At 40.3% G+C, this 26,015-nt stretch overlaps 1 protein-coding gene across 2 annotated transcripts in view; it reads left to right on the top strand.

Annotated features, from left to right (window-relative positions):
• Window positions 1-99: 99 nt before the first annotated feature.
• Window positions 100-26,015, top strand: part of LOC112246328 (zinc transporter 2-like) — a 29,653-nt gene continuing 3,737 nt past the window's right edge. Inside the window, exons 1-4 of one of the 2 annotated variants that reach the window (XM_024414629.2) lie at window positions 100-333; window positions 24,691-24,902; window positions 25,477-25,623; window positions 25,814-25,967. In XM_024414629.2, the coding sequence (XP_024270397.1) occupies window positions 24,884-24,902; window positions 25,477-25,623; window positions 25,814-25,967 (320 nt within the window). In that variant the 5' untranslated portion in view covers window positions 100-333; window positions 24,691-24,883. Of the gene's footprint in view, window positions 334-12,934; window positions 13,330-24,690; window positions 24,903-25,476; window positions 25,624-25,813; window positions 25,968-26,015 lie in introns of those variants that run through there. The other variant, XM_024414628.2, reaches the window with a different exon arrangement.

Here is a 26,015-nt window from a genome sequence, read left to right as displayed (position 1 = left end):
CGTTTCCCTGTTTGACTGCTAGGTTTTATGGGTATTATGACACCTACACTGTGGGGCTCTGTCGTCTGTTTGTGTTGTTGGTCTTGGCTAGTTTAATATTCCTGTTGGTTGTTGCAAACCTGTCGCTCAAATTGCGTGTATACAGTGCAGAAATACTTTTCAAACATCCTGGAATACACACGCCAAAATCACATTTCACGTGCCCACAGTACTCCCCACCCACTACAACAGGATAGGAAAAGCCTGTCTAAACTGCATTGGGGACGTCGATGCCCAAACAAAGATTTTACAGAGGAGTTCCCGAAATTTAACGAAGACTGGATTACTATCAAGGTAAAGTTAGCGTAGCACAAACGAGCAAATGCTTAATTTACAGTTTATCTCCCTATATGTTCACTATTTGAATTGCAGCATGAGTTGAACGTTTCTCAAAATGTTTCACTGGTTCAGCTTGGTTACAACTTTATTTATCACTAGAAAGCAGATCAGCTAAAATTAACGAGGAAAAACATGAAATAAATCAAATAAAATTTTATTTCTCACATACACATGGTTAGCAGATGTTAATGCGAGTGTAGCGAAATGCTTGTGCTTCTAGTTCCGACAATGCAGTAATAATCCAACAAGTAATCTAACTAACAATTCCCCCCAAAAAACTACTGTCTTATACACAGTGTAAGGGGATAAAAAATATGTACATAAAGATATATGAATGAGTGATGGTACAGAGCAGCTTAGGCAAGATACAGTAGATGGTATCGAGTACAGTATATACATATGAGATGAGTATGTAAACAAAGTGGCATAGTTAAAGTGGCTAGTGATACATGTATTACATATGGATGCAGTAGATGATATAGAGTACAGTATATACGTATACATATGAGATGAATAATGTAGGGTATGTAAACATTATATTAGGTAGCATTGTTTAAAGTGGCTAGTGATATATTTTACATCATTTCCCATCAATTCCCATTATTAAAGTGGCTGGAGTTGAGTCATTCAGTGTGTTGGCAGCAGCCACTCAATGTTAGTGGTGGCTGTTTAACAGTCTGATGGCCTTGAGATAGAAGCTGTTTTTCAGTCTCTCGGTCCCAGCTTTGATGCACCTGTACTAACCTCGCCTTCTGGATGACAGCGGGGTGAACAGGCAGTGGCTCGGGTGGTTGTTGTCCTTGATGATCTTTATGGCCTTCCTGTAACATCGGGTGGTGTAGGTGTCCTGGAGGGCAGGTAGTTTGCCCCCAGTGATGTGTTGTGCAGACCTCACTACCCTCTGGAGAGCCTTACGGTTGTGGGCGGAGCAGTTGCCGTACAGCCCGCCAGGATGCTCTCGATTGTGCATCTGTAGAAGTTTGTGAGTGCTTTTGGTGACAAGCCAAATTTCTTCAGCCTCCTGAGGTTGAAGAGGCGCTGCTGCGCCTTCTTCACGATGCTGTCTGTGTGAGTGGACCAATTCAGTTTGTCTGTGATGTGTATGCCGAGGAACTTAACTTACTACCCTCTCCACCTACTGTTCCATCGATGTGGATAGGGGGGTGTTCCCTCTGCTGTTTCCTGAAGTCCACAATCGTCTCCTTAGTTTTATTGACGTTGAGTGTGAGGTTATTTTCCTGACACCACACTCCGAGGGCCCTCACCTCCTCCCTGTAGGCCGTCTCGTCGTTGTTGGTAATCAAGCCTACCACTGTTGTGTTGTCCGCAAACTTGATGATTGAGTTGGAGGTGTGCGTGGCCACGCAGTCGTGGGTGAACAGGGAGTACAGGAGAGGGCTCAGAACGCACCCTTGTGGGGCCCCAGTGTTGAGGATCAGCGGGGTGGAGATGTTGTTGCCTACCCTCACCACCTGGGGGCGGCCCGTCAGGAAGTCCAGTACCCAGTTGCACAGGGCGGGGTAGAGACCTAGGGTCTCGAGCTTGATGATGAGCTTGGAGGGTACTATGGTGTTGAATGCCGAGCTGTAGTCGATGAACAGCATTCTCACATAGGTATTCCTCTTGTCCAGATGGGTTAGGGCAGTGTGCAGTGTGGTTGAGATTGCATCGTCTGTGGACCTATTTGGGCGGTAAGCAAATTGGAGTGGGTCTAGGGTGTCAGGTAGGGTGGAGGTGATATGGTCCTTGACTAGTCTCTCAAAGCACTTCATGATGACGGAAGTGAGTGCTACGGGGCGGTAGTCGTTTAGCTCAGTTACCTTAGCTTTCTTGGGAACAGGAACAATGGTGGCCCTCTTGAAGCATGTGGGAACAGCAGACTGGTATAGGGATTGATTGAATATGTCCGTGAACACACCGGCCAGCTGGTCTGCGCATGCTTTGAGGGCGCAGCTGGGGATGCCGTCTGGGCCTGCAGCCTTGCGAGGGTTAACACGTTTAAATGTTTTACTCACCTCGGCTGCAGTGAAGAAGAGTCTGCATGTTTTCGTTGCAGGCCGTGTCAGTGGCACTGTATTGTCCTCAAAGCGGGCAAAAAAGTTATTTAGTCTGCCTGGGAGCAAGACATCCTGGTCGGTGACTGGGCTGGTTTTCTTCTTGTAGTCCGTGATTGACTGTAGACCCTGCCACATACCTCTTGCGTCTGAGCCGTTGAATTGAGATTCTATTTTGTCTCTATACTGACGCTTAGCTTGTTTGATAGCCTTGCGGAGGGAATAGCTGCACTGTTTGTATTCGGTCATGTTACCAGTCACCTTGCCCTGATTAAAAGCAGTGGTTCGCGCTTTCAGTTTCATGCGAATGCTGCCATCAATCCACGGTTTCTGGTTAGGAAATGGTTGCTATGGGAACGACATCTTCAACGCACATTCTAATGAACTGCCACCGAATCAGCGTATTCGTCAATGTTGTTATCTGACGCAATACGAAACATATCCCAGTCCACGTGATGGAATCAGCTTGGTCGGACCAGCGTTGGACAGACCTCAGTGTGGGAGCTTCTTGTTTTAGTTTCTGTCTGTAGGCAGGGATCAGCAAAATGGAGTCGTGGTCAGCTTTTCCGAAAGGAGGGCGGGGCAGGGCCTTATATGCATCGCAGAAGTTAGAGTAACAATGATCCAAGGTTTTTTCAGCCCTAGTTGCGCAATCGATATGCTGATACAATTTAGGGAGTCTTGTTTTCAGATCAGCCTTGTTAAAATCCCCAGCTACAATGAATGCAGCCTCAGGATGTATAGATTCCAGTTTGCAAAGAGTCAAATAAAGTTCGTTCAGAGCCATCGATGTGTCTGCTTGGGGGGGAATATATACGGCTGTGATTATAATTGAAGAGAATTCTCTTGGTAATAGGAAAAATAACTCATGATCTACAGCAATTCAAAAAAATGAAATACTTAGGCAGCTTAATAAGTGACAAACAAAAAAATACAGTTGAAGTCAGAAGTTTACATACACCTTAGCCAAATACATTTCAACTCAGTTTCCACAATTCCTGACATATAATCCTAGTAAAAGTTCCCTGTTTTAGGTCAGTTAGGATCACCACTTTATTTTAAGAATGTGAAATGTCAGAATAATAGCAGAGAGTGATTTATTTAATCTTTTATTTCTTTCATCACATTCCCAGTGGGTCAGAAGTTTACATACACTCAATTAGTATTTGGTAGAATTGTTTAACTTGGGTCAAACGTTTTGGGTAGCCTTCCACAAGCTTCCCACAATAAGTTGGGTGAATTTTGGCCCATTCTTCCTGACAGAGCTGGTGTAACCAAGTCAGGTTTGTAGGCCTCCTTGCTCGCACACGCTTTTTCAGTTCTGCCCATACATTTTTATATAGGAATGCGGTCAGAGGTTTGTGATGGCCACTCCAATACCTGGACTTTGTTGTCCTGAAGCCATTTTGCCACAACTTTGGAAGTATGCTTGGGGTCATTGTCCATTTGAAAGACCCATTTGCGACCAAGCTTTAACTTCCTGACTGATGTCTTCAGATGTTGCTTCAATATAATTTTCCTACCTCATGATGCCATCTATTTTGTGAAGTGCACCAGTCCCTCCTGCAGCAAAGCACACCCAAAACATGATGCTGCCACCCCCGTGCTTCACGGTTGGGATGGTGTTCTTCGGCTTGCAAGCTTCCCCCTTTTCCTCCAAACATAACGATGGTCATTATGGCCAAACGGTTCTATTTTTGTTTCATCAGACCAGAGGACATTTCTCCAAAAAGTACGATCTTTGTCCCCATGTGCAGTTGCAAACCGTAGTCTGGCTTTTTTTGGCGGTTTTGGAGCAGTGGCTTCTTCCTTGCTGAGCGGCCTTTCAGGTTATGTCGATATAGGACTCGTTTTACTGTGGATATAGATACTTTTGTACCTGTTTCCTCCAGCATCTTCACAAGGTCCTTTGCTGCTGTTCTGTGATTGATTTGCACTTTTTGCATCAAAGTACATTCATCTCTAGGAGACAGATCATGTCTCCTTCCTGAGCGGTATGACGGCTGCGTGGTCCCATGGTGTTTATACTTGCGTGCTATTGTTTGTACAGATGAACGTGGTACCTTCAGGCATTTGGAAATTACTCCCAAGGATGAACCAGAGTTGTGGAGGTCTACAATTTCTTTCTGAGGTCTTAACTGATTTCTTTTGATTTTCCCATGATGTCAAGCAAAGAGGCACTGCGTTTGAAGGTAGGCCTTGAAATACATCCACAGGTACACCTCCAATTGACTCAAATGATGGCAATTAGCCTATCAGAAGCTTCTATAGCCATGACATCATTTTCTGGAATTTTCCAAGTTGTTTAAAGGCACAGTCAACATAGTGTATTCAACTTCTGACCCACTGGAAATGTGATACAGTGAATTATAAGTGAAATAATCTGTCTGTAAACAATTGTTGGAGAACATTACTTGTCATGCACAAAGTAGATGTCCTAACTGACTTGCCAAAACTATAGTTTGTTAAGAAGAAATTTGTGGAGTGGTTGAAAAACGAGTTTGAATGACTCCAACCTAAGTGTACGTAAACTTGTGACTTCAATTGTATTTTGAAAAGTTGATTCTTCTTGGCTTGACTATATGTGCTTTCAACTTGCCATAGACCAGCTGGGGGAGACAACTTTACCAATGGCCCAAGTAGCCTATGGCGATATTTTTTAATTTAAAAAAAATCTTTATCGAAGTAGGCAAGTCAGAACAAATTCTTATTTATAATGACGGCCTACCAAAAGGCTAAAGTCCTTCTGCGGGGATGTGGCCCTGGGATTAATTTATTTTTATTTTTAAATACAATATAAATATAGGACAAAACACACATTGCAACAAGAGAGACACAACACTACATAAAGAGAGACCTAAGACAACAACATGCCAGAAATACTCATCATAAACTTTGATGAAAGATACAAGTGTTATGCAAAGAATTAAAGATAAACTTCTCCTCAATGCAACCGCTGTGTCAGATTTCAAAAAAACTTTACAGCAAAAGCACACCATGCAATATTCTGAGTACAGCGCTCAGCCACCAAAACAAGCCATACAGATACCCGCCATGTTGTGGAGTCAATAAAAGTCAGAAATAGCATTATAAATATTCACTTACCTTTGATTTTCATCGTAATGCACTCCCAGGAATCCCAGTTCCACAATAAATGTTTGTTTTGTTCGATAAAGTTCATCTTTATGTCCAAATACCTCCTTTTTGTTTGCTCGTTAGGTTCACCAATCCAAATGCACAAGGCGCAGGCACTAAGTCCAGTCAAAAGGTTTCACTGTAAGTTCCATTACAGTTCGTAGAAACATGTCAAACGATGTATATGTAGCTCCCTCCAGTAACCACGAGCACAACCGTTCCTTGATTTTAACTGGCGGCTTTATTCTGTAGATTTAGTCAGAATTATCACCTTCCGTGAGAACTATAAAGTAAATTAAAATACAGTTAAGCACACTCTTACAACCTTATCTTACGAGTGACTTATTAGCTTGGTATAACTCTGAAGTGCTTACATACATGAACAGTTTAGCCGGCGCTATAACAGTATCAAATTAAATGCATGAATAAAGGAAAAATACCTCATTGGCTGCTTATTACAGAAGGGAGGAAATCAAACTTCACACTTATTATTCCTGGCATGAATTCACACTTCATCCTTAATTATTATAACTTTACCATCCTAACATACACACTTCAACCTTTACGAACTACACCCGATGACATGAAAACTTAGCTAACACAGCGCGGGATTGCCTTCCCTCCAAAAGTGTGTTGCTACAATAAGGATCCCCGTTACAACAGTTATCAGCTATGTAGTTCCGCTTGTCTTATCATTTCCCCCGTACATCAAACACGTAAACAATTTTAAAAAACAACAACGACATAGACTTACAGGTTAACTGTCAGTTACAGTATATAATCAATCTTTAGGATATTTTTATCATAAATCTTCAATAATATTCCAACCGGACCATTCCTTCGTCCGGTTGGAACGGAGCTCGTGCTCACGGCCGCACGCGATAAACAACTCAAGGCTTTCTGCCAGATCCCTGGTTCAAACAGCTCTCGTTCGCTCCCCTTTCACAGTAGAAGCCTGAAACAACATTCTAAAGACTGTTTACATTTTGTGGAAGCCTTAGGAAGTGCTATATGACCCCATTTACACTGTATATTGGATAGGCAATCACTTGAAAAACTACAGTCCTCAGGTTTCCCACTTCCTGGTTGTATTTTTCTCAGGTTTTTGCCTGCCATATGAGTTCTGTTATACTCACAGACATCATTCAAACAGTTTTAGAAACATCAGAGTGTTTTCGGTCCAAATCGACTAATATTATGCATATCCTACCTTCTGAGTAGCAGGCAGTTTACTCTGGGCACGCTTTTCATCCGGATGTGATGAATACTGCCCCCTATCCCAATGAAGTTGTTTAACAGAATGTGACTGGCAGAATGGGTGTTGTATGTGGAGAATGAGGGCTGCAGTAGATATCTCAGATAGGGGGGAGTGAGGCCTTAGAGGGGTTTATAAATAAGCATCAACCAGTGGGTCTTGCGACGGGAATACAGAGATGACAAGTTTACAGAAGAGCATAGAGTGCAGTGATGTGTCCTATTTTATTTTTTATTTTTTTATTTCACCTTTATTTATCCAGGTAGGCAAGTTGAGAACAAGTTCTCATTTACAATTGCGACCTGGCAATTAAGGAGCATTGGTGGCAAATCTGATGGCCGAATGGTAAAGAACATCTAGATTTAGATTTAACTTTAGCCTACAGCTTTGATATGTGCTGTGAGAAGGACAGTGTACTGTCTAACCACACTCCCAAGTACTTGTATGAGGTGACTACCTCAAGCTCTAAACCGTCACAGGTAGTAATAACACCTGAGAAGAGGGGCATTATTCTTAGCAAACCACATGACCTTTGTTTTGGAGGTGTTCAGAACAAGGTTAAGGGTAGAGAACTTTTTGGACACTAAGAAAGTTTTGTTGTAGAGCATATAAGACACAAAATCCGGGGAGGGGCCAGCTGAGTATAAGACTATCATCTGCATATATATGGATGAGAGAGGTTCATACTGCCTGAGCTATGTTGTTGATGTAAATTGAGAAGAGTGTGGGGCCTAAGATTGAGCTTTGGGGTACTCCCTTGGTGACAGGCAGTGGCTGAGACAGCAGATTTTCTGACTTTATACACTGAACTCTTTGAGAGAGGTAGTTAGCAAACCAGGCCAAAGACCCCTCAGAGACACCAATACTCCTTAGCCGCCCCACAAGAATGGAAAGGTCTACCGTATCAAAAGCTTTGTCCAAGTCAATAAAAATAGCAGCACAATATTGCTTAGAATCAAGGGCAATGGTACATCATTGAAGACCTTTAAGGTTGCAGTGACACATCCATAACCTGAGCGGAAACCAGATTGCATACCTGAGAGAATACTATATTCATCAAGAAAGCCAGTCAGTTGATTACAGACAAGTTTTTCCAACACTTTTGATAAACAGGGCACAATAGAAATAGGCCTATAACAGTTAGGATCAGCCTGATCTCCCCCTTTAAATAAAGGACGAACTGTGGCTGCCTTCCAAGCAATGGGAACCTCCCCAGAAAGGAGAGACAGGCTTTGCGATGATAGGGGCAGGAACCTTAAAGAAGAAAGGGTCTAAACCATCTGACCCAGATGTTTATTTTTAGGGTCAAGTTTAAGATGCTCCTTTAGTGACTGCCTGCAGGGAGGAACTTTGTAGCGGAGCAGGGGGAAAAGAGGGAGAAGCATCGGGGATAGTCACATTAGAAGGGGTGGGAGATGAGGAAATGTTGGACGGGCAAGGAGGCATAGCTGAGTCAAATAGGAATCTGCCCAAGGACCAGGTTAGAAGAACCTCATGGTTTAAGGCTATTACGCCACACTGGTGGAATCTCCAGGTTTGCATAAATATCCAAATGCAGAAGAATATCATAGCTGTTATTTGGACGGACACAGCTCACTAGTCCTTACTACAAGCGAACTAGCAAGCTTTGTGCAATATACATGACTTACCGGTGATGAAGTGCTTAAAACACACAAATATATTGAGTAACCAGAGCCCACAGCTTTCAGTGCTGCTCAATAGCCTGAAACCATGAGGTTCTTCTAACCTGGTCCTTGGGCAGTTGATTACACTTAATTTGGTGGTATTTTTCTCCTACCATTGTTACAACAAAATGTTACACAACAACAAATCGGCATCTTAAAAGCAGGGTTAGCTAGCTAGCTAGTTAAGAAAGTCAGTTGGAATCGTCTCTTTGGCTGATAATCTTGCGGAACATTCTGTACAACCGTCTATCTGTTCATGCTAACATTTTTACGTTTAGAATTTGTGTTTTTAAGTATGATGTTATTTGTTGTTAAGACAGCATGGAAGTATGTTAAAAATGTCCAAGCAAGTATATCTAAAATATTTATAGAATGATTTTTTTTTTTAAATACAGCCATTGTCGGTTATGAGTAAAGTAGGCAATTTAACATAAGAGTAACGAGAGTACCCTACTCTGGGGCATGGTCACGTTAAGCCCTACTTCGCCAAGCCCTGCTTCTCTTCTTCCAAGATGGCATAGCAGTCAGATGTCTTTGTCTTCGTCTTGTTGTGTCCCCATGCATATATCTTTTTATATATTTTTTCTTCACATATATTTAAAAATATATATATATTTTTCTTAACCTCAACTTCAACATATTCTCCTGCAATCCACCTCACCCATTGTGCTTATGGATCTGTTATTTTCTTTACTTTTTAACCGGAAACCCCAACAGAAGCCAGTCTGCACAGCGCGATTCAAACCAGAGCATATCAGACGTATTTTTCTCCAAATTTTTCTTTGGATTCCTACCACATGCTCTGAACATTTTCACCTGGATCATCGCAGCTAGCTAGCTGCTATCTGAGTGGCCACTCTTGGCTAACATCTATGTCCCGATGCAAGAACCAATTAGCCTGGAGCTAGCCTTTGCTAGGCCCATCTCCCGGATAGCCGAAGAGGTCCATCAAATCAAATCATCAAATCAAATTTTATTTGTCACATACACATGGTTAGCAGATGTTAATGCAAGTGTAGCGAAATGCTTGTGCTTCTAGTTCCGACAATGCAGTAATAACGAGCAAGTAATCTAACTAACAATTCCAAAAAAAACTACTGTCTTATACACAGTGTAAGGGGATAAAGAATATGTACATAAGGATATATGAATGAGTGATGGTACAGAGCAGCATAGGCAAGATACAGTAGATGATATCGAGTACAGTATATACATATGAGATAAGTATGTAAACCAAGTGGCATAGTTAAAGTGGCTAGTGATACATGTATTACATAAGGATGCAGTCGATGATATAGAGTACAGTATCAACGTATGCATATGAGATGAACAATGTAGGGTAAGTAACATTATATAAGGTAGCATTGTTTAAAGTGGCTAGTGATATATTTACATCATTTCCCATCAATTCCCATGATTAAAGTGGCTGGAGTAGAGTCAGTGTCATTGACAGTGTGTTGGCAGTAGCCACTCAATGTTAGTGGTGGCTGTTTAACAGTCTGATGGCCTTGAGATAGAAGCTGTTTTTCAGTCTCTCGGTCCCAGCTTTGATGCACCTGTACTGACCTCGCCTTCTGGATGACAGCGGGGTGAACAGGCAGTGGCTCGGGTGGTTGATGTCCTTGATGATCTTTATGGCCTTCCTGTAGCATCGGGTGGTGTAGGTGTCCTGGAGGGCAGGTAGTTTGCCCCCGGTGATGCGTTGTGCAGACCTCACTACCCTCTGGAGAGCCTTACGGTTGAGGGCGGTGCAGTTGCCATACCAGGCGGTGATACAGCCCGCCAGGATGCTCTCGATTGTGCATCTGTAGAAGTTTTGAGTGCTTTTGGTGACAAGCCGAATTTCTTCAGCCTCCTGAGGTTGAAGAGGCGCTGCTGCGCCTTCCTCACGATGCTGTCTGTGTGAGTGGACCAATTCAGTTTGTCTGTGATGTGTATGCCGAGGAACTTAAAACTTGCTACCCTCTCCACTACTGTTCCATCGATGTGGATGGGGGGTGTTCCCTCTCCCTCCCATCAGCCACTACTTGGGATACAATACCTATTTTGCCAATTGGACTGGACCCCTTTAACTGCCGAGACAGAGCCCCGCCGATCCATCACAACTGGTCTAACGAAGTAATCTGCCCGAGGGGGTTTTTCAACTGGCTCCTCCATCGATGTCCCTTGAATGCCCATCTACTTGCCTGCTAGCTGTCTAGAGCATATTGGATTGTTAGCTGAAAAGGCCCATCGGACAATTCCTTTGGCCACTATACCTATTTTGCCAATTGGCCTGGACCCTTTTACCACACGGAGCCCTGCTGATCCATCACGACTGGTCTGCCGACGTTTCACAACAAAGCATCCTTCACTCATGCTGCCAAACATACCCTCATAAAACTGACTATCCTACCGATCCTTGACTTTGGCGATGTCATTTACAAAATAGCCTCCAACACTCTACTCAGAAAATTGGATGCAATCTATCACAGTGCCCTCCGTTGTGTCACCAAAACCCCATATACTACCCATCACTGCGACCTGTACGCTCTCGTTGGCTGGCCCTCGCTTCAAATTCGTCGCCAAACTCGCTGGCTCCAGGTCATCTATAAGTCTTTGCTAGGTAAAGCCCTGCCTTATCTCAGCTCACTGGTCACCATAGCAGCACGCACCTGTAGTACGCACTCCATCAGGTATATTTCACTGGTCACCCCCAAAGCCAAAGCCATCTTTCCCTTCCAGTTCTCTGCTGCCAATGACTGGAACGAACTGCAAAAATCACTGAAGCTGGAGACTCATATCTCCCTCACTAACTTTAAGCACCAGCTAAAAGAGCAGCTCACAGATCACTGCACCTGTACATAGCCCATCTGTATAATAGCCCATCCAACTACCTCATCCCCATACTGTTATTTACTTGATTTATTTTGCTCCTTTGCACCCCAGTATCTCTACTTGCACATTCATCTTCTGCACATCTATCACTCCAATGTTTAATTGCCATATTGTAATTATTTCACCACTATGGCCTATTTATTGCCTTACCTCCCTTATCCTTCCTCATTTGCACACACTGTATATAGACTTTTTCTATTGTATTATTGACTGTATGTTTGTTTATTCCATGTGTAACTCTGTGTTGTTGTTTGTGTCGCTTTGCTTTATCTTGGCCAGGTCACAGTTGTAAATGAGAACTTGTTCTCAACGAGCCTACCTGGTTAAAGAAAGGTGAAATAAAAAATATATAAAAAACGTGTATCTCTACCAACTCTGTTTATCCTCACTGCTTGATGTGCGCCAAAGATATAGTGGATATGACCAATGATGTATATAAACCCTGGATTGCTGATGCTATGTATTTGCCATTGAGAGGCTTTGAAGTCCCAGTCCAGCCATATTGGTACTCCCTAGTAGGAGCAATCCTCCATAGGAATTAATTGAATTCTACAGTATTTCAATTAAATGTAATACAAAAACAAACATTAGTGCTTTCAACAACAACAAAAATACTTCAATCTCTATGGGACGGTTGTTGCTAACACGCTGATGTGACTAGAATGACATTGTATACAACAGCCAACTTTCTGGGACATAGACATGTCTTATTTGGGCAAAAGCTTAAATTCCGGTTAATCTAACTGCAGTGTCCAATTTACAGTAGCTATTACAGTGAAAAAAATACCATGCTATTGTTTGAGGAGAGTGCACAACTTTTATTGACAACTGGTTTGATACATTCAGCTCTGAATGTCAGCTCTCAGTTCCTGAGCTACAGGCAGTTACATTTGGGTATGTCATTTTAGTCGAAAATTGGAGAGAAAAAAGGGTACGATCCTCGATGGAAAATGTTTTTTATTTTTTATTTGTATGTTAAGCCCTGCTTCGCCAAGCCCTGTATGTAATAGAATAAACGTGTCAAAAACGAATGCAGACATTAACAAATGCATTTCAATAGATTCCAACATACAATTGAGGAGTACCAAGGTGGCTGCGTGGTGGCTTCAACACAGCGCCACTTGTCAGTCATCCAGAGTTTATACACGTCATTGGATATGACTCAATCTTTTTCTGGACACAGCATTAGAAGAAAATGTCGCATGGTTTTACTGTGGTGTGCTCCTGTCACTGGCCTAGTTGCAACTTGAAATTGAATTAGCAGAAAAATACGTTTTTTTATCCTTTGAATGTCTTATGCTATTTGCATGTCGTGACAATGTCGTTTAATTTGGAAATCGTTGTTGAATAAACTATAGGCTATGGTCAATATCCACGACGTTAATTGAGCTTTCAATAATAGGTAGCCTACTTGTAGATACAGGCCGTTGCACCGCACCGAAGGACCCAATCACAATTCTGAACGTGCTGTTCCTCTCAATTAGCATAGTCTAGCTGCAGAAACATCTTGCACATTTTTTGACGTCGATACCTTTATGGGCTTGGCTGTTTCCAGACAGCTGTTACTTGTAGCTGCACCAAAGCAAAGCCTGCACATTCAGAGCCAAGTTTATCATAGCCTATACTACAGCAGTAGAATTGAGAGCAGACTACTTACTAGTCCGTATCGGATCCCATATTTGCAAACGGTGATACTTATTGCCATGAATAATTTAATTAGTTTTATTAGCACAGTTGGAATGGTTTGGACGAATTTTATCCGTGTCATTTAAGATAAAGTAAGACTGATCTCCCTGAAACTCGTGCGCATCTTCAGATTCTGTTTCATTTGCCAGATACAACCGTGACAAGACACAGCCATGGATACCACTGTGAATTCAGAAATAAATTCAGAGAAGTCTCACCTCGTTAGCGAGAAGAATGGCAAAATGTATTCACTGAAAAGGTAATGCAATTTTTTTTCTTCAGTAGATGTTATATCTTTTAGGTTTATTGTAGATGACATGCTGATAGATTGAAGAATGCTGATAGAATGCACAGAGGGAGTATTTCATTTTAATTTATAAATACAATTATACAGCCATAATTGTGTAGACCTCTCTCTATATATTTTTAAAATGCAGACAAGGGTTTATTAAACTGAGAGCATGTAGGGCAGTTGGTGTAAACTATGTATCTTGTGCTGCTAGTGTAGCGTTTTGTAATTGTTGTAGATCTATATGTAGGCTACCAAAATCAAACCGATAGAATGAGTACATAGAACGAAACAATCGGTATTGCAACGAAAATGTATCTTACCATGAAGTAACATGCTGGGCAAAGCTCATGCAAATAGAAGACATTCACATAGCCTACAATGTCCAAGGACACAGCATAATTGAACTGTATATATCTATAGTAGCCTAACGTTGCTTTATTCATGCCGGGTCTTTTATTATGTTGTCCGTGTGTGGAATGTTTTATGGGAATGAACAAATGCATTTCCATTCTTGGCTTCGTTTTGGACAGTAGGCTATTTGACGGATGGCCCGAGGGAAGTTCATTGAGCACTGGCAAAAACTCATCTTTCATTACGAGATCTGATAGGGGGAATGGTGAAACACCCCTGAATAGCTATAGACTATTTTATTGGCTATATTATTCGAATGAAAAAGCGCATAGGCATTACCATGTGCTGCCAAAGAGAACATAAAATTGATTTAAGAACGTCAAGTTAAAAAAAAAAAAAAAAAAGAGGTTAATTGTAATACTACTTATCTAATTATCTAATCGTCTTTTCATATTTATTTAATGGGGGGAAAAATCCGGTGTAGTTAGTTATATTCAACATTTAGGCCTATATTGAAAATAACAAAGCACCATACATTACATTCGCTATTATAATGAGTCACATTTGTTTAATTTAATCTAAAACTACCAGTCTATTCTTTGAGTATATCGTGTTTGATAATCGATTCCCTAAATCAAGGCAAATTAATTGTAAAGGCGAAAACACAAATGAGTGAAGGGTATTCGATTTCGGCATGGACAGGGAAGAAGAACATTTCTTTGACAAATGCTCGTGTTTTGTGGCACTCCAAGTTCACTATTTTACGTGAAATTAAAGAATGCACCCCTGTCACAGCAAGTCATATAGAATCCTTGATGTTTTATTGATTTTGGAAATGTATTACAATACAATGAATAATAACATTAGGCGTACGTTATGGAAGTTCATGTGGCACCCGGATCATCACAAGGGTTATTAAGGCCTATCCTGGATTGGGCGAGACCTGATGTCCAATTAGATGTGTTAAACACTAGCCAAAATAGATATCTTAATCATATCATAAATATCTTAAATGCCCCCGATATTAATATATTTTCCTTGTGTGAATGCTGTGTAGCCTACTTAGTTAAATTGCAGTAAAGAATGGCAATATGCCTGCGCTTAATTAACCCCGTAGATGCACCCATCATGTTCCCGCCTACAGCATTTCATTTCCAATAATGTAAAAATAGCCAATAATAGTCTTATAGGCCTAGGTCGCAGATTTGATATAACCTAATAACGATTTCAATGTCTGCAATTACTTCAAAATGCGTGTAATGACCCGAGACCGAAACTGTTTGGAAATACGACATTTTAATAACATTAATTTCATTTGAATTGTTTTAATGGTCAAAGTTATTGATTTCGACCCTCCATATGCACCAGCACATGTGCCATTCTGCTCGCTCTTACTAAACAAGTGTCAAAAACTGTGCAGATGATTAGACTAATGGGGTCCTGTTAGGAAAACTACCAGTGAGCGCAGTGTGCATTCAACAATGACAAGAGGACTTTGAAACAATCTTTCTGAGCTTTGATTCAATTATTTGCAAGACAGGAGTACAAATTAAAGTTAGGTTGTTTGTCAACGCAATGCATGCCATGTCTGATGTAATAGCTATGAGAGAGACTGATGATTCAGTAACCAACAACCCCTGGAAAGCATTGCAGCATGAAATGGAGAATGTTTATTGCATGTTTGGGTGTGCAGACCCTATCATCTCATTCTAGTTATTTGGTGCAGACATTATGTGGGGGTGGGATGGGTTTGTTGCAGTGTCACCATGGCTTCATGCCAGATCAGCAAAGCAGGATGGTCGGTCTACAGCCACAGAGCCACCCATGCATTGGAAATCATCGCTGTAAGCTGTGCATGTAGTCTATTCTTGAAACCAAGATGACCATTTGGAAGAGGATGGAACAGGAGTCAATAATCTGTTTTTAAATGGACGAATTAACACGATATTCGAATAAATCGAATTAGGAGAGAACAATTTTAGCCTATAAAATGTTGAAAGCAACAGCAGATCCTTGTTGCAGTGAAGGCTATACTGGCTGGGATCCAGCATCAGACTCGGGTTTGTAGGCAGGCTGAACCGGGCAGTATTGTGTCTGAGAAATGGTAGATTATAAGTATTTTTGATTAATCACTCTTGAAAATGGGCCTCGCTAGTCTGTCTAAGAGTAATGCTAATTGGCCTTATGATGATAGACCTATTTCGAACATCCCTCTCAATAGAAGGCACTAAGGTTACGTGAAGCCTATATAGAGGGCTGGGTAGGTTACTTTTGAAATGTAATCCGTTACTAGTTACCTGTCTAAAATCGTAATAGTAACGTTACTTTTTGATTGGCTGAACTCAGTAACGTAATCTGATTACTTTCAGTTACTTTTGGATTACTTCACCGTAAAACACAAAAGAAAAAAAAAGGATAATTACTAATTTAACAACATTTATTGCACGACACATCACAAAACATTACGACAAAAATGTATTTAAGCCTTGTATACAGTACCTGCCTCTAACATGCGTCCTTCATCCCGATCTGGTCCATTTACACCTATAGGATCTGATCACAGTCATACCTTTGGCTCCCAAGGCACTGCATCTCAGTGCTAGATGCGTCACTACAGAACCTGGTTCGATTCCAGGCTGAATAGGAGTCCCATAGGGCGGTGCACAATTGGCCCAGTGTCGATTGGGGTAGGGTTTGGCCTGGGTAGACTGTCATTGTAAATAAGAATTTGTTCTTAACTGACTTGCCTAGTTAAATAAAGGTGAAATCATATATATATATATATATATATATATATGTCAGATATGTGTTTACATCCCAATATTCATAATCATAATATACATTATGAAACGTATAACATGAGACCTGAAGAGGGCGATTTGGTCACTTGACTGCAGGAAATGGGGTACTCCTATTGTGACCACCACTGTGAACAACACGGCACCATCTGATATATTACACAATGTAATAGATCACATTTATTGATTTAATAAAAAATGTATATTCCCTAACCTGACATGTGATGTGCCAAAGCATCTAGTGTCGTTGATCTAGTGGCAACAGCTCTCCAGAATGAACAAAGCAAACGTCATTTTGTTAATTATCCAGCTGATTAAACATTTGCTAACTAATAATCTAAACAAGTAAAAACTGTTTGTCTTATAGTCTGTTGTAAATGTATTTAGTTAATTGTGCTCACATGATCTTAACGCATTTGGTAGGGTGTCCACCCACTCTGCCCAGACTAGTGTAAACCCTCCTTTGGTGATGACATTTCAAATAAAAAGCTTGAAGTACGTTGACATTTCACAGATATACTCCTGTTTTTGTGAACATTCTTTGAAAAAGAACAGGAACTTCGCATTAATATGAAAACCGTATACTAAAATACTACATGTATTGTGTCACAATCATTATGTATACATCGAATCTCCATAACGTTTTATGAGAAGAAAGATGACGAATTGTAAAACCTGTCCGGAACTTTAATTCTCTCACAGCATCCAGCCTAGATTACGAGATGCTATTTTCCTGATTTATGACAAAACATTTTTGTCTGGCCTCCATGGATTTAGTCGCTCTAATTTTGACCAACCTACAAAGGTAAAAACTCAATCCAATTCATATTGAACGGATTATGACATTGAAGTGATTGTGTTAGCTGACATGAGGTTTGGACCATTGGTTGTTTTTAGAGGATTACACAATGAACATATTATTAACCCATTGGTAAAAATAAAACAAATTAAAAGATGCGTTTTTGATTAGACATCCTCGTTTTATTTTTTTATTGAACCTTTATTTAACCAGGTTTATTTGGCTGAATAAATTATAATTGAAAGTCAACATAAATATTTTTTCCTTGCTCATAGCCAATTGCCAACTCTGTAATAATGTAATGTTTTTGAAGAATGCTCATACATTTCGGATAATTTCATGCACTGCGGAGTCTCTCCTCAGGCAGGCCCTTTGGTATGCTTGTCTTGAGCACAGAAACCTGGAGATACATTTGCTCACGTTATTCTACACCAAATACATAATATTTTTATCTTTACTTAAAAAAACTATTGCATGATGATTTAAAGGAGCAAGAACATTTATTGAATTGAGCCAGGGAACGTTTATGTAGAATTCTATACAGTGTGAAAGTTGCTATTTAAGAGTTACTATTTAAGAGGAACAAGATACCAATGTTGTACAAGACATCGCTTTATAACCCTTGAGGAGTACATTGAACCCACTTGCATTCATTCTAAATCTTTGTTCTAAAATGGTTCCAGATTGGACAAGATGTAAATATTGGTTGTGTATAAGACCATCCATGTTTTAAACAGTAATGAGCCAGTGATGCTGATTTGTCAAATCTTTATTTTCTTTGTAGGACAAAGAGGTTTTGTCAGTGTAGCCTACAGTATGGTGTAATGCCAAGAATTACATGATACTGCACTGAATCAGAAGATATCCTGCAAATGGGTGAGTTCACATGGCTGTGAAAATGGACAGGTCTCATATGATTTATCCTGATTTGAAGATGGCAACAAGCTAGATTACGTAAAGCGTTTTATTTATGACCTGGGCAAGGACACACCAACTGATTGAAATTGGAAAGGTTTAAGCTGACATAGATCCCTTCTTTGAGAACTGCTGTATAGAAATCCCCAAAACATATTCATTCAAGACAAGCCGTCCATTTGTTCAATTGAATGGAGTCGATCCTGAGGTTAACCAATCATGTTTGCTCTGCAGTGTTAGGCTATGTGTTGATGTAAAGTGTGTGTGTGTTCACAGCCAGGGTTTATGTTATGTTTGTATATATTCTCTGTGTGTGTGTGTGTGTGTGTGTGTGACAGACGGACATTTTGAATAGCCTCTGCGTTGGGTTAGGATGGGAGGGGGTGTATTTGCTCTCTTCTCCCCATGGTGTGATTAAACAGAAGCAGTTTTCCACTCGGCCGACTCCTTTCAGCCTTCGTGTCCCTGGGCTCTGGACTGATGGAGTCGCGGCCCAAAGCTGGGTTATCTCCTAGAAGCCAAAATTGCGTTTTTTTCCACCTCATTAGTCTCATCATCCTGCTTATCCTCATTACACATGGAGAGGGGGAGGGGAGAGGAGAGGGGGGGGCGGCGGCGGCCTACCCAGCATTTGTTATACTGGTTTAATTTGAATCTGATCTCTTACGGTGACGTGGGAGTGTGCTATTTATGTAATTCTCAGGTGATACAAACACAGTTGGGGAATATCACACCTACTTCATAAAAAACGTTATGTTGATGAATTTATTCATACTATTTCATCCTTCCACAAGATACAGTCCCGACACAAATCTAGGGTTGCTACCCAAGTCGCCTGGTCGTTCTCTCTATCTGTTCTGACAGAGACAGGACCCATTAGTTCAGTCTTTGTGTTCTGTATCTATAGACGCGACCCAGTCGTTCGTTCTAAATGTTCCATTGCCGTATTGGCTGGCAACGTTCTTATCCCTTTCTTGCTAGCCAACCACGGCTAACTTAGTCATGTCAAAAAGTGCAGCCAAAATAATAGCAAAGTAGCTGCATTTGTTTAAGCTGTTTTCTAGTGACATTTATTTGGATAGATCCATAACAATAAGTTAATGAGGTTCGATTTCGCCTGGCATAGAAAATGTGCTCACTCATCAGGACACTGTTGTTCAGAGGAGCTAGCCAACAACACAGCTACAGTAACACAATCACTTCAAACTGAAGCTGGAAAGACTGCAAACTAGCTGCACTTCGTTGCGTTTGACCTTTTTTCACTTGGCATTTCTTTTGTATATATCCATGAAAATGATGACAACTGATTCATGATTTCAACTGTCTGAGAAACGCTGCCTGCTTGTCTGTCTCGTCCCAACTCGTTCATTACTATGGGGCAGCTGGAGATTGAATTTGAATATTTAAACAATGTTGCAAATGTTGCTAGACAATAAGGTTTATACAAATCTCCACTGTTGAAAACAAATATTAGTCTAAAAGAAATGTAAGATAATGTCTAGATGCTTTTTATAGTGGAGATGAGGTGTATAAATTGTCTGGCTGGGCTGATGAGACAGTGAATTGCACAGTCAGATGGAGGAGAGTAAATAGGCATTTTAACATAATTGATTTAGCCGGTGGTAATTAGTGAAGTAGACACCGGCTGGAAGATTTTTAACCAATCACCATTCAGGATTAGACCCACCCATTGTATAATACATATATATTAAAAAAGCCAGTTCCACTGCAAGTCCATTCTATAGCGTATAGTCTACATGTTGTTATGCAGCATCATCTTTTATGAAAATAGGATTCTATGACGGGGCAGTAGACTTACTGTAAGTATGCTATATAAATGCTATATAAAGTGCATTCGGAAAGTATTCAGATGCCTTGACTTTTTCCACATTCTGTTATGTTACAGCCTTATTCTAAAATGTATGATTTTTTTTTTCATCGTCAATCTACAAACAATACCCCAAAGCGAAAACTGGGTTTTAGACATTTTGCAAATGTGTTACAAATAAAAAACTGAAATAAATTATTTACAAAAGTAATCAGACCCTTTGCTATGAGACTTGAAATTGAGCTCAGGTGCATCCTGTTTCCATTGATCATCCTTGAGATATTTCTACAACTTGATTGGAGTCCACCTGTTGTAAATTCAATTGATTGGACATGATTTGGAAAGGCACACACCTGTCTATATAAGGTCCACAGTTGACCGTGTATGTCAGAGCAAAAACCAAGCCATGAGGTCGAAAGAACTGTCCATAGAGCTCCGAGACAGGACTGTGTCGAGGCACAGATCTGGGGAAGGGTACCAAAACATTTCTGCAGCATTGAAGGTCCCCAAGAACAATGGCCTACGTCATTCTTAAATGGAAGAAGTTTGGAACCACAGAGACTCTTTCTAGAACTGGCCGCCCGGCCAAACTAAGCAATCAGGGGAGAAGGGCCCTGGTCAGGGAGGTGACCAAGAACCCGATGGTCACTCTGACAGAGCTCCAGAGTTCTTTTGTGTAGATGTGAGAACATTCCAGAAGGACAACCATCTCTGCAGCACTCCACCAATCAGGCCTTTGTGGTAGAGTGGCCAGATGTAAGCCACTCCTCAGTAAAAGGCACATGACAGCCCACTTGGAGTTTGCCAAAAGGCACCTAAAGGACTCTCAGACCATGAGAAAAAAGATTCTCTGGTCTGATGAAACCAATATTGAACTCTTTAGCCTGATTGCCAAGTGTCACGCCTGGAGCAAACCTGGCACCATCCGTATGGTGAAGCATGGTGGTGGCAGCATCATGCTGTTGGGATGTTTTTCAGAGGCAGGGACTGGGAGATGAGTCAGGATCGAGGGAAAGATGAACAGAGCAAAGTACAGAAAGAACATTGATGAAAACCTGCTCCAGAGCGCTCAGGACCTCAGACTGGGGCGAAGGTTCACCTTCCAACAGGACAAAGACCCTAAGCACACAGCCAAGACAACGCAGGAGTGGCTTCAGGACAAGTCTTTGAATGTCCTTCAGTGGCCCAGCCAGAGCCCGGACTTGAACCCGAACAAACATCTCTGGAGAGACCTGGAAATAGCTGTGCAGCACCTCTCCCTATCCAACCTGACAGAGCTTGAGAGGATCTGCAGAGAAGAATGGGAGAAACTACCCAAATACAGGTGTGCCAAGCTTCTAGCGTCATACCCAAGAAGACTTGAGGCTGTAATCGCTGCCAAAGGTGCTTTATCAAAGTACTGAGTAAAGGGTCTGAATACTTATGTAAATGTGATATTCATTTTTTTTATTTTCAATTTCTTAAAACCTTTCCTACGAGTATTATTTATTGACTGACCAATGCTTTCCAAATCGCCCAACACTGCTATTTGTAAGGTTCATTTTAAGTGCACGTTGTGATTTTATAAAATCATTCCCGAACCTGTGACCAGAAACAAGCTACATAGGGGCAATACCAGAATAAATTATCTATTGATTCTGTTTCATCGCAACAAAATCTACAGAGCTGAGGTTGTTGTATGCCCCATATATCATTACGTTGGTGGCAAGAATGTTATATAATAATTTAAATTGAAAAACTCTTTTGAATCAAGTGTAGTTTTTTGTACCAGTTCATAAACCATGTGCCATGCAATTGGTACATCGAAAATCTCCCATTTATTTTGCAACCTGTATGGCACAGCTGTCAACATTTTTGTCCTCAGAGGAAACTGGTATATTTTTCTATTTATGCCAGTTCCTTTCAGCCAATTTGTATCTTTAATATATGGCAGGCAAACAAGTTCCCAACCTTCTCCCTTTTCCACTTGCCTCCTCTCTTTTGTGGTAGTGCTGCAATCAGTTGGTTGTAAATTTGTATTGAGCAGATATTACCATATATTTTCAATAACTGCATATGTGACAACTCCTCCATTTCTATTCATAAAATCATTAAGAAATATAATACAATTTTAAAACAGTTTTTCCATAAATTAATCAGTATATTTGAATTTAACCATAACATTTGTTCTATCTTTTCTGGAGGATAAAACTGAAATTGTAACCAGCTGTGTATGGCTTGTTTAAGAAAGGGCGAAACTTTAAACAAATGTTCAATTAGTCAGAAATGAGAAGTTGTAATCTGTATAAAGGCAATTTTTGAACATTTATTTAACTAGGCAAGTCAGTTAAGAACAAATTCTTATTTACAATGACGGCCTAGGAACAGTGGGTTAATTGCCTTGTTCAGGGACAGAACAATCGATTTTTACCTTGTCAGCTCAGGGAGTCGGATCTAGCAACCTTTCAGTTACTGGCCCAATGCTCTAACCACTAGGCTAACACTAGGCAACCTACTGGATAACCAGTTTGGGTTTAAGTATAACTTATGAGTGAAGCTTTTAGTGAGAGGTTTAAAGCTTTAATAGTTAATAATTTTAGCCCCTGAAACTCCTATTCATTATATAAATAGGCAAGTTTAATTTTGCTTGGCTTAGCATTCCAAATAAAATGATATATTTTTTGCTCATATGATTTAAAAACTAGTTTTCTGAAGTAGGCAGTGCCATTAGTAAGTAAGTAGACTGTGAAAGGATCAAAGAGTTAATCAATGTGATTTTTCCATAAATAGACAAGTATTTCCCTCTCCGTGGTTGCAGAATCACATCTATTTTTGCTAACTTTCTATGGAAATTAATTGTGTTAAATTCATTTAGATTTTTTGAGATGTGAATACCAAGTATGTCTACTTCCTAATCCGCCCATTGTATTGGTAAACTACAAGGTACTGTAAACACTGTATTTTTTTAGTGATCCAATACATACTATAGTACACATGTCATAATTAGATTTTAATCCAGAGAGGCTAGAAAAGAGATCAAGATATTCGATGAGACTGTGCATGGTTCCAGATTGCGTATTTAAGAAAAAACTAGAGTCATCAACATACATTGACACTTTTATTTTTGTCCCCTGGATTTCTAACCCCTTGATCTTCCTGTTGGATCTAATTTTAATAGCTAGCATTTCAATGGCCATAATAAATAGGTGTGGAGACAACGGACAGCCTTGTTTTACTCATCTTAATAGCTCAATAGTTTCTGAGAAGTAACCACTATTTACTATTTTACATCTGGGGTTGCTGTACATAACTTTAACCCATTGTATAAGAGATATCAAATGCCTTTTCAAAATCTGCTATGAAGACTAGACATCTTCGATGTTTCATAATGTTAAATTGTTTCAAGTAATTGTCGTATATTATCTCCAATCCATGTTTTAAAAAATGGTCTGATCAGGATGAACAATATCTGATAATTCCTTTTTTATTCTATGTGCTATGTGATATGAAAATCCTGGCGAAATACAACATTGAAGTGTTAGAGGCCTCCAGTTTTTTAAATGGACTGGATCTTTATACTTATCACCTGGGTCCTGTTTTAGTTGTAATAAAATCAGACCTTCCTGTTGAGTACCTGAGTCTACCAGTTGTATAATAGTAATTAAAACATGCTAATAATGTATCTTTGAGTACATAAAACAGGTCTGATATACCTCTACTGGTATACCATTAAGCCCTGGTGTTTCTGCAGACTGAAAATATTTTATTGCCTCAAAAAGTCCCTCTTCTGTAAATTGGCCTTCACACAGGTCTTTCTGTAAATGTGTTAATTTTACATCATTATTATTATTATTAGGAAAGAAATCCTTACAATTAACATAATTCTGTGGAAATGGAGGAGACTGAGAAAAAAAAACACATGCTTAAAATATTTTGCTTCCTCTTTCAAAATTATAATTTGGTGAATCATGGATAACTCCATTTGTAATGAGGTTCTGTAAATTATTTTTGGTAGAATTTCTATGTTGAAGATTCAAGAAACATTTTGTGCATTTTTCACAATTTTCCATTCAATTCATTTTATTTTTGTAATACATTACACTTAATCGTCCTTGAATAAGTACCTCCATTTCTTTTTGTTTTTCCTCTAACCTATTTTGTGCCTCTAAAGTACAGTTTCCATTACCATCTACCTGCGCTGTTACTTCCTCTATTTCCTTTATTAGTCTAATCTCGTTTGACCTAAACTGCTTTAGTTTTAATGATGAGCATTGTATTGAATGGTCTCTAAAAGTACATTTGAAAGTGTCCCATACAATAAGGGGATCTGCTGTACCTATGTTGTACAAAAAAAGTAAATTATGAATTATTTTATCTTAGTTAAGAACAAATTATCATCCAATAGGTTTAGATTAAATTTCCTATATCCCCGTCCACATGGAAATTCTGTAAGAGTTATATGGAGGCCAATTAGATGGTGGTCCGATCGCATTTAGTCTCCTATTAATACTTTTGATGCCAGCAAGAACGAGACTAGGAAGTAATCAAGACGGCTAGCTTGGTTAAGCCTCCTCTATGTAGATCTCACTAGGTCAGGGTATTTCAACCTCTATATATACACTAGTTCTAATGTATTCATAATCTTTGATCTTTTTCAGTTCCTTTCCAGACTCCAAAGAAGACTATCCCAACTTCCCGTTTGAAAATGGAGATGCGACTGGTGCCACCAAGCTGAAGAAGCAGCCTGTTGGTGCCCATTGTCATGGTAACAAAGCAGTGAGTGAGGAGAACCATGACAAGCTTCTGGCTAAGAAGAAGCTGTACGTCGCCTCCATTGTGTGCCTCATCTTCATGATTGGAGAGGTCATAGGTAAGGCTGGAAGATAGCATTTTAGACGGATTAATACTATTTCATACCTAGGGCCAGGAGCTTTTCCTGACCATGTGATGTGGCCATCAACTATAAATTGTAAAATGTATATACAAATATTGAAAGCATTTAATGAGAACTTAGAGGTGTGCAACATGAAAATATTGTCTCATTTACATTGTGCAATTTATTGACAACCCCTAACTAACCCTGGAGATAGGAAATCCAAAGCCAAACCAATTTTGCCACAGTCACCAGCCAGTTAATTTACGAACACACAAGAGACACCAACATCAAGCCACACCCTGAAACCAACTCGCGTTTGAATTCAGACATGTCGCTAGCATTTCTTAATGAAATAAATGTAAAATTAGGCCAAATCAGGAAGTTCAGCCGCCCTTTAAGTGAAATTCGATTTAGCTGTCATTGTAATCAAAATATAATAGTTTAGTTGTTCAAAAACACAGTCTGTATTTTCCATTCATGAGACCTAGTCATCATCAATAGCATCTAAAACATGGACCTGATGTGCGCCTGCCTCTGAGACATCTCCATTGTGTCAATGTGTCTATAGGTGGCTACCTGGCCCACAGTTTGGCTATCATGACAGATGCAGCTCACCTCCTGACTGACTTTGGCAGCATGATGGTCAGTCTCTTCTCCCTGTGGATCTCCTCCAGACCGCCCACCAAAACCATGACCTTTGGATGGCACCGCTCAGGTTAGGCCCATGACATATCACCTTAAAACATCTGTGAATGTACATTCTCTTTTACCATTTACACTCCAGATTACATGGCGAATGTTGTAATAGCTGAATGATAATAGCCACGGTCACAATGCTCTAAAATGACCTTTCCAGGGGTCATTGGATGTGTGATACTGATCACCACTGTCTCCAACCCCCACAGAGATCCTAGGAGCCCTGGTGTCAGTGATGTCCATCTGGATAGTGACTGGGGTGCTGGTGTACCTGGCCATCGAGAGGATAGTCAGGAACGACTATGAGATCAACAGTCAAGCGATGCTCATCACCTCCGGCTGTGCCGTCATAGTAAACATCATGTGAGGGGTTCATTATCACGGCTTGATCTGGAAAAACTACACAAAGTG

The sequence above is a fragment of the Oncorhynchus tshawytscha genome, linkage group LG18, assembly GCF_018296145.1.
Source record: "Oncorhynchus tshawytscha isolate Ot180627B linkage group LG18, Otsh_v2.0, whole genome shotgun sequence".
Lineage (NCBI taxonomy): Eukaryota > Metazoa > Chordata > Actinopteri > Salmoniformes > Salmonidae > Oncorhynchus > Oncorhynchus tshawytscha.
Note: the sequence above shows the minus strand (reverse complement) of the source record. Positions and strands in the feature narration are given on the sequence as shown.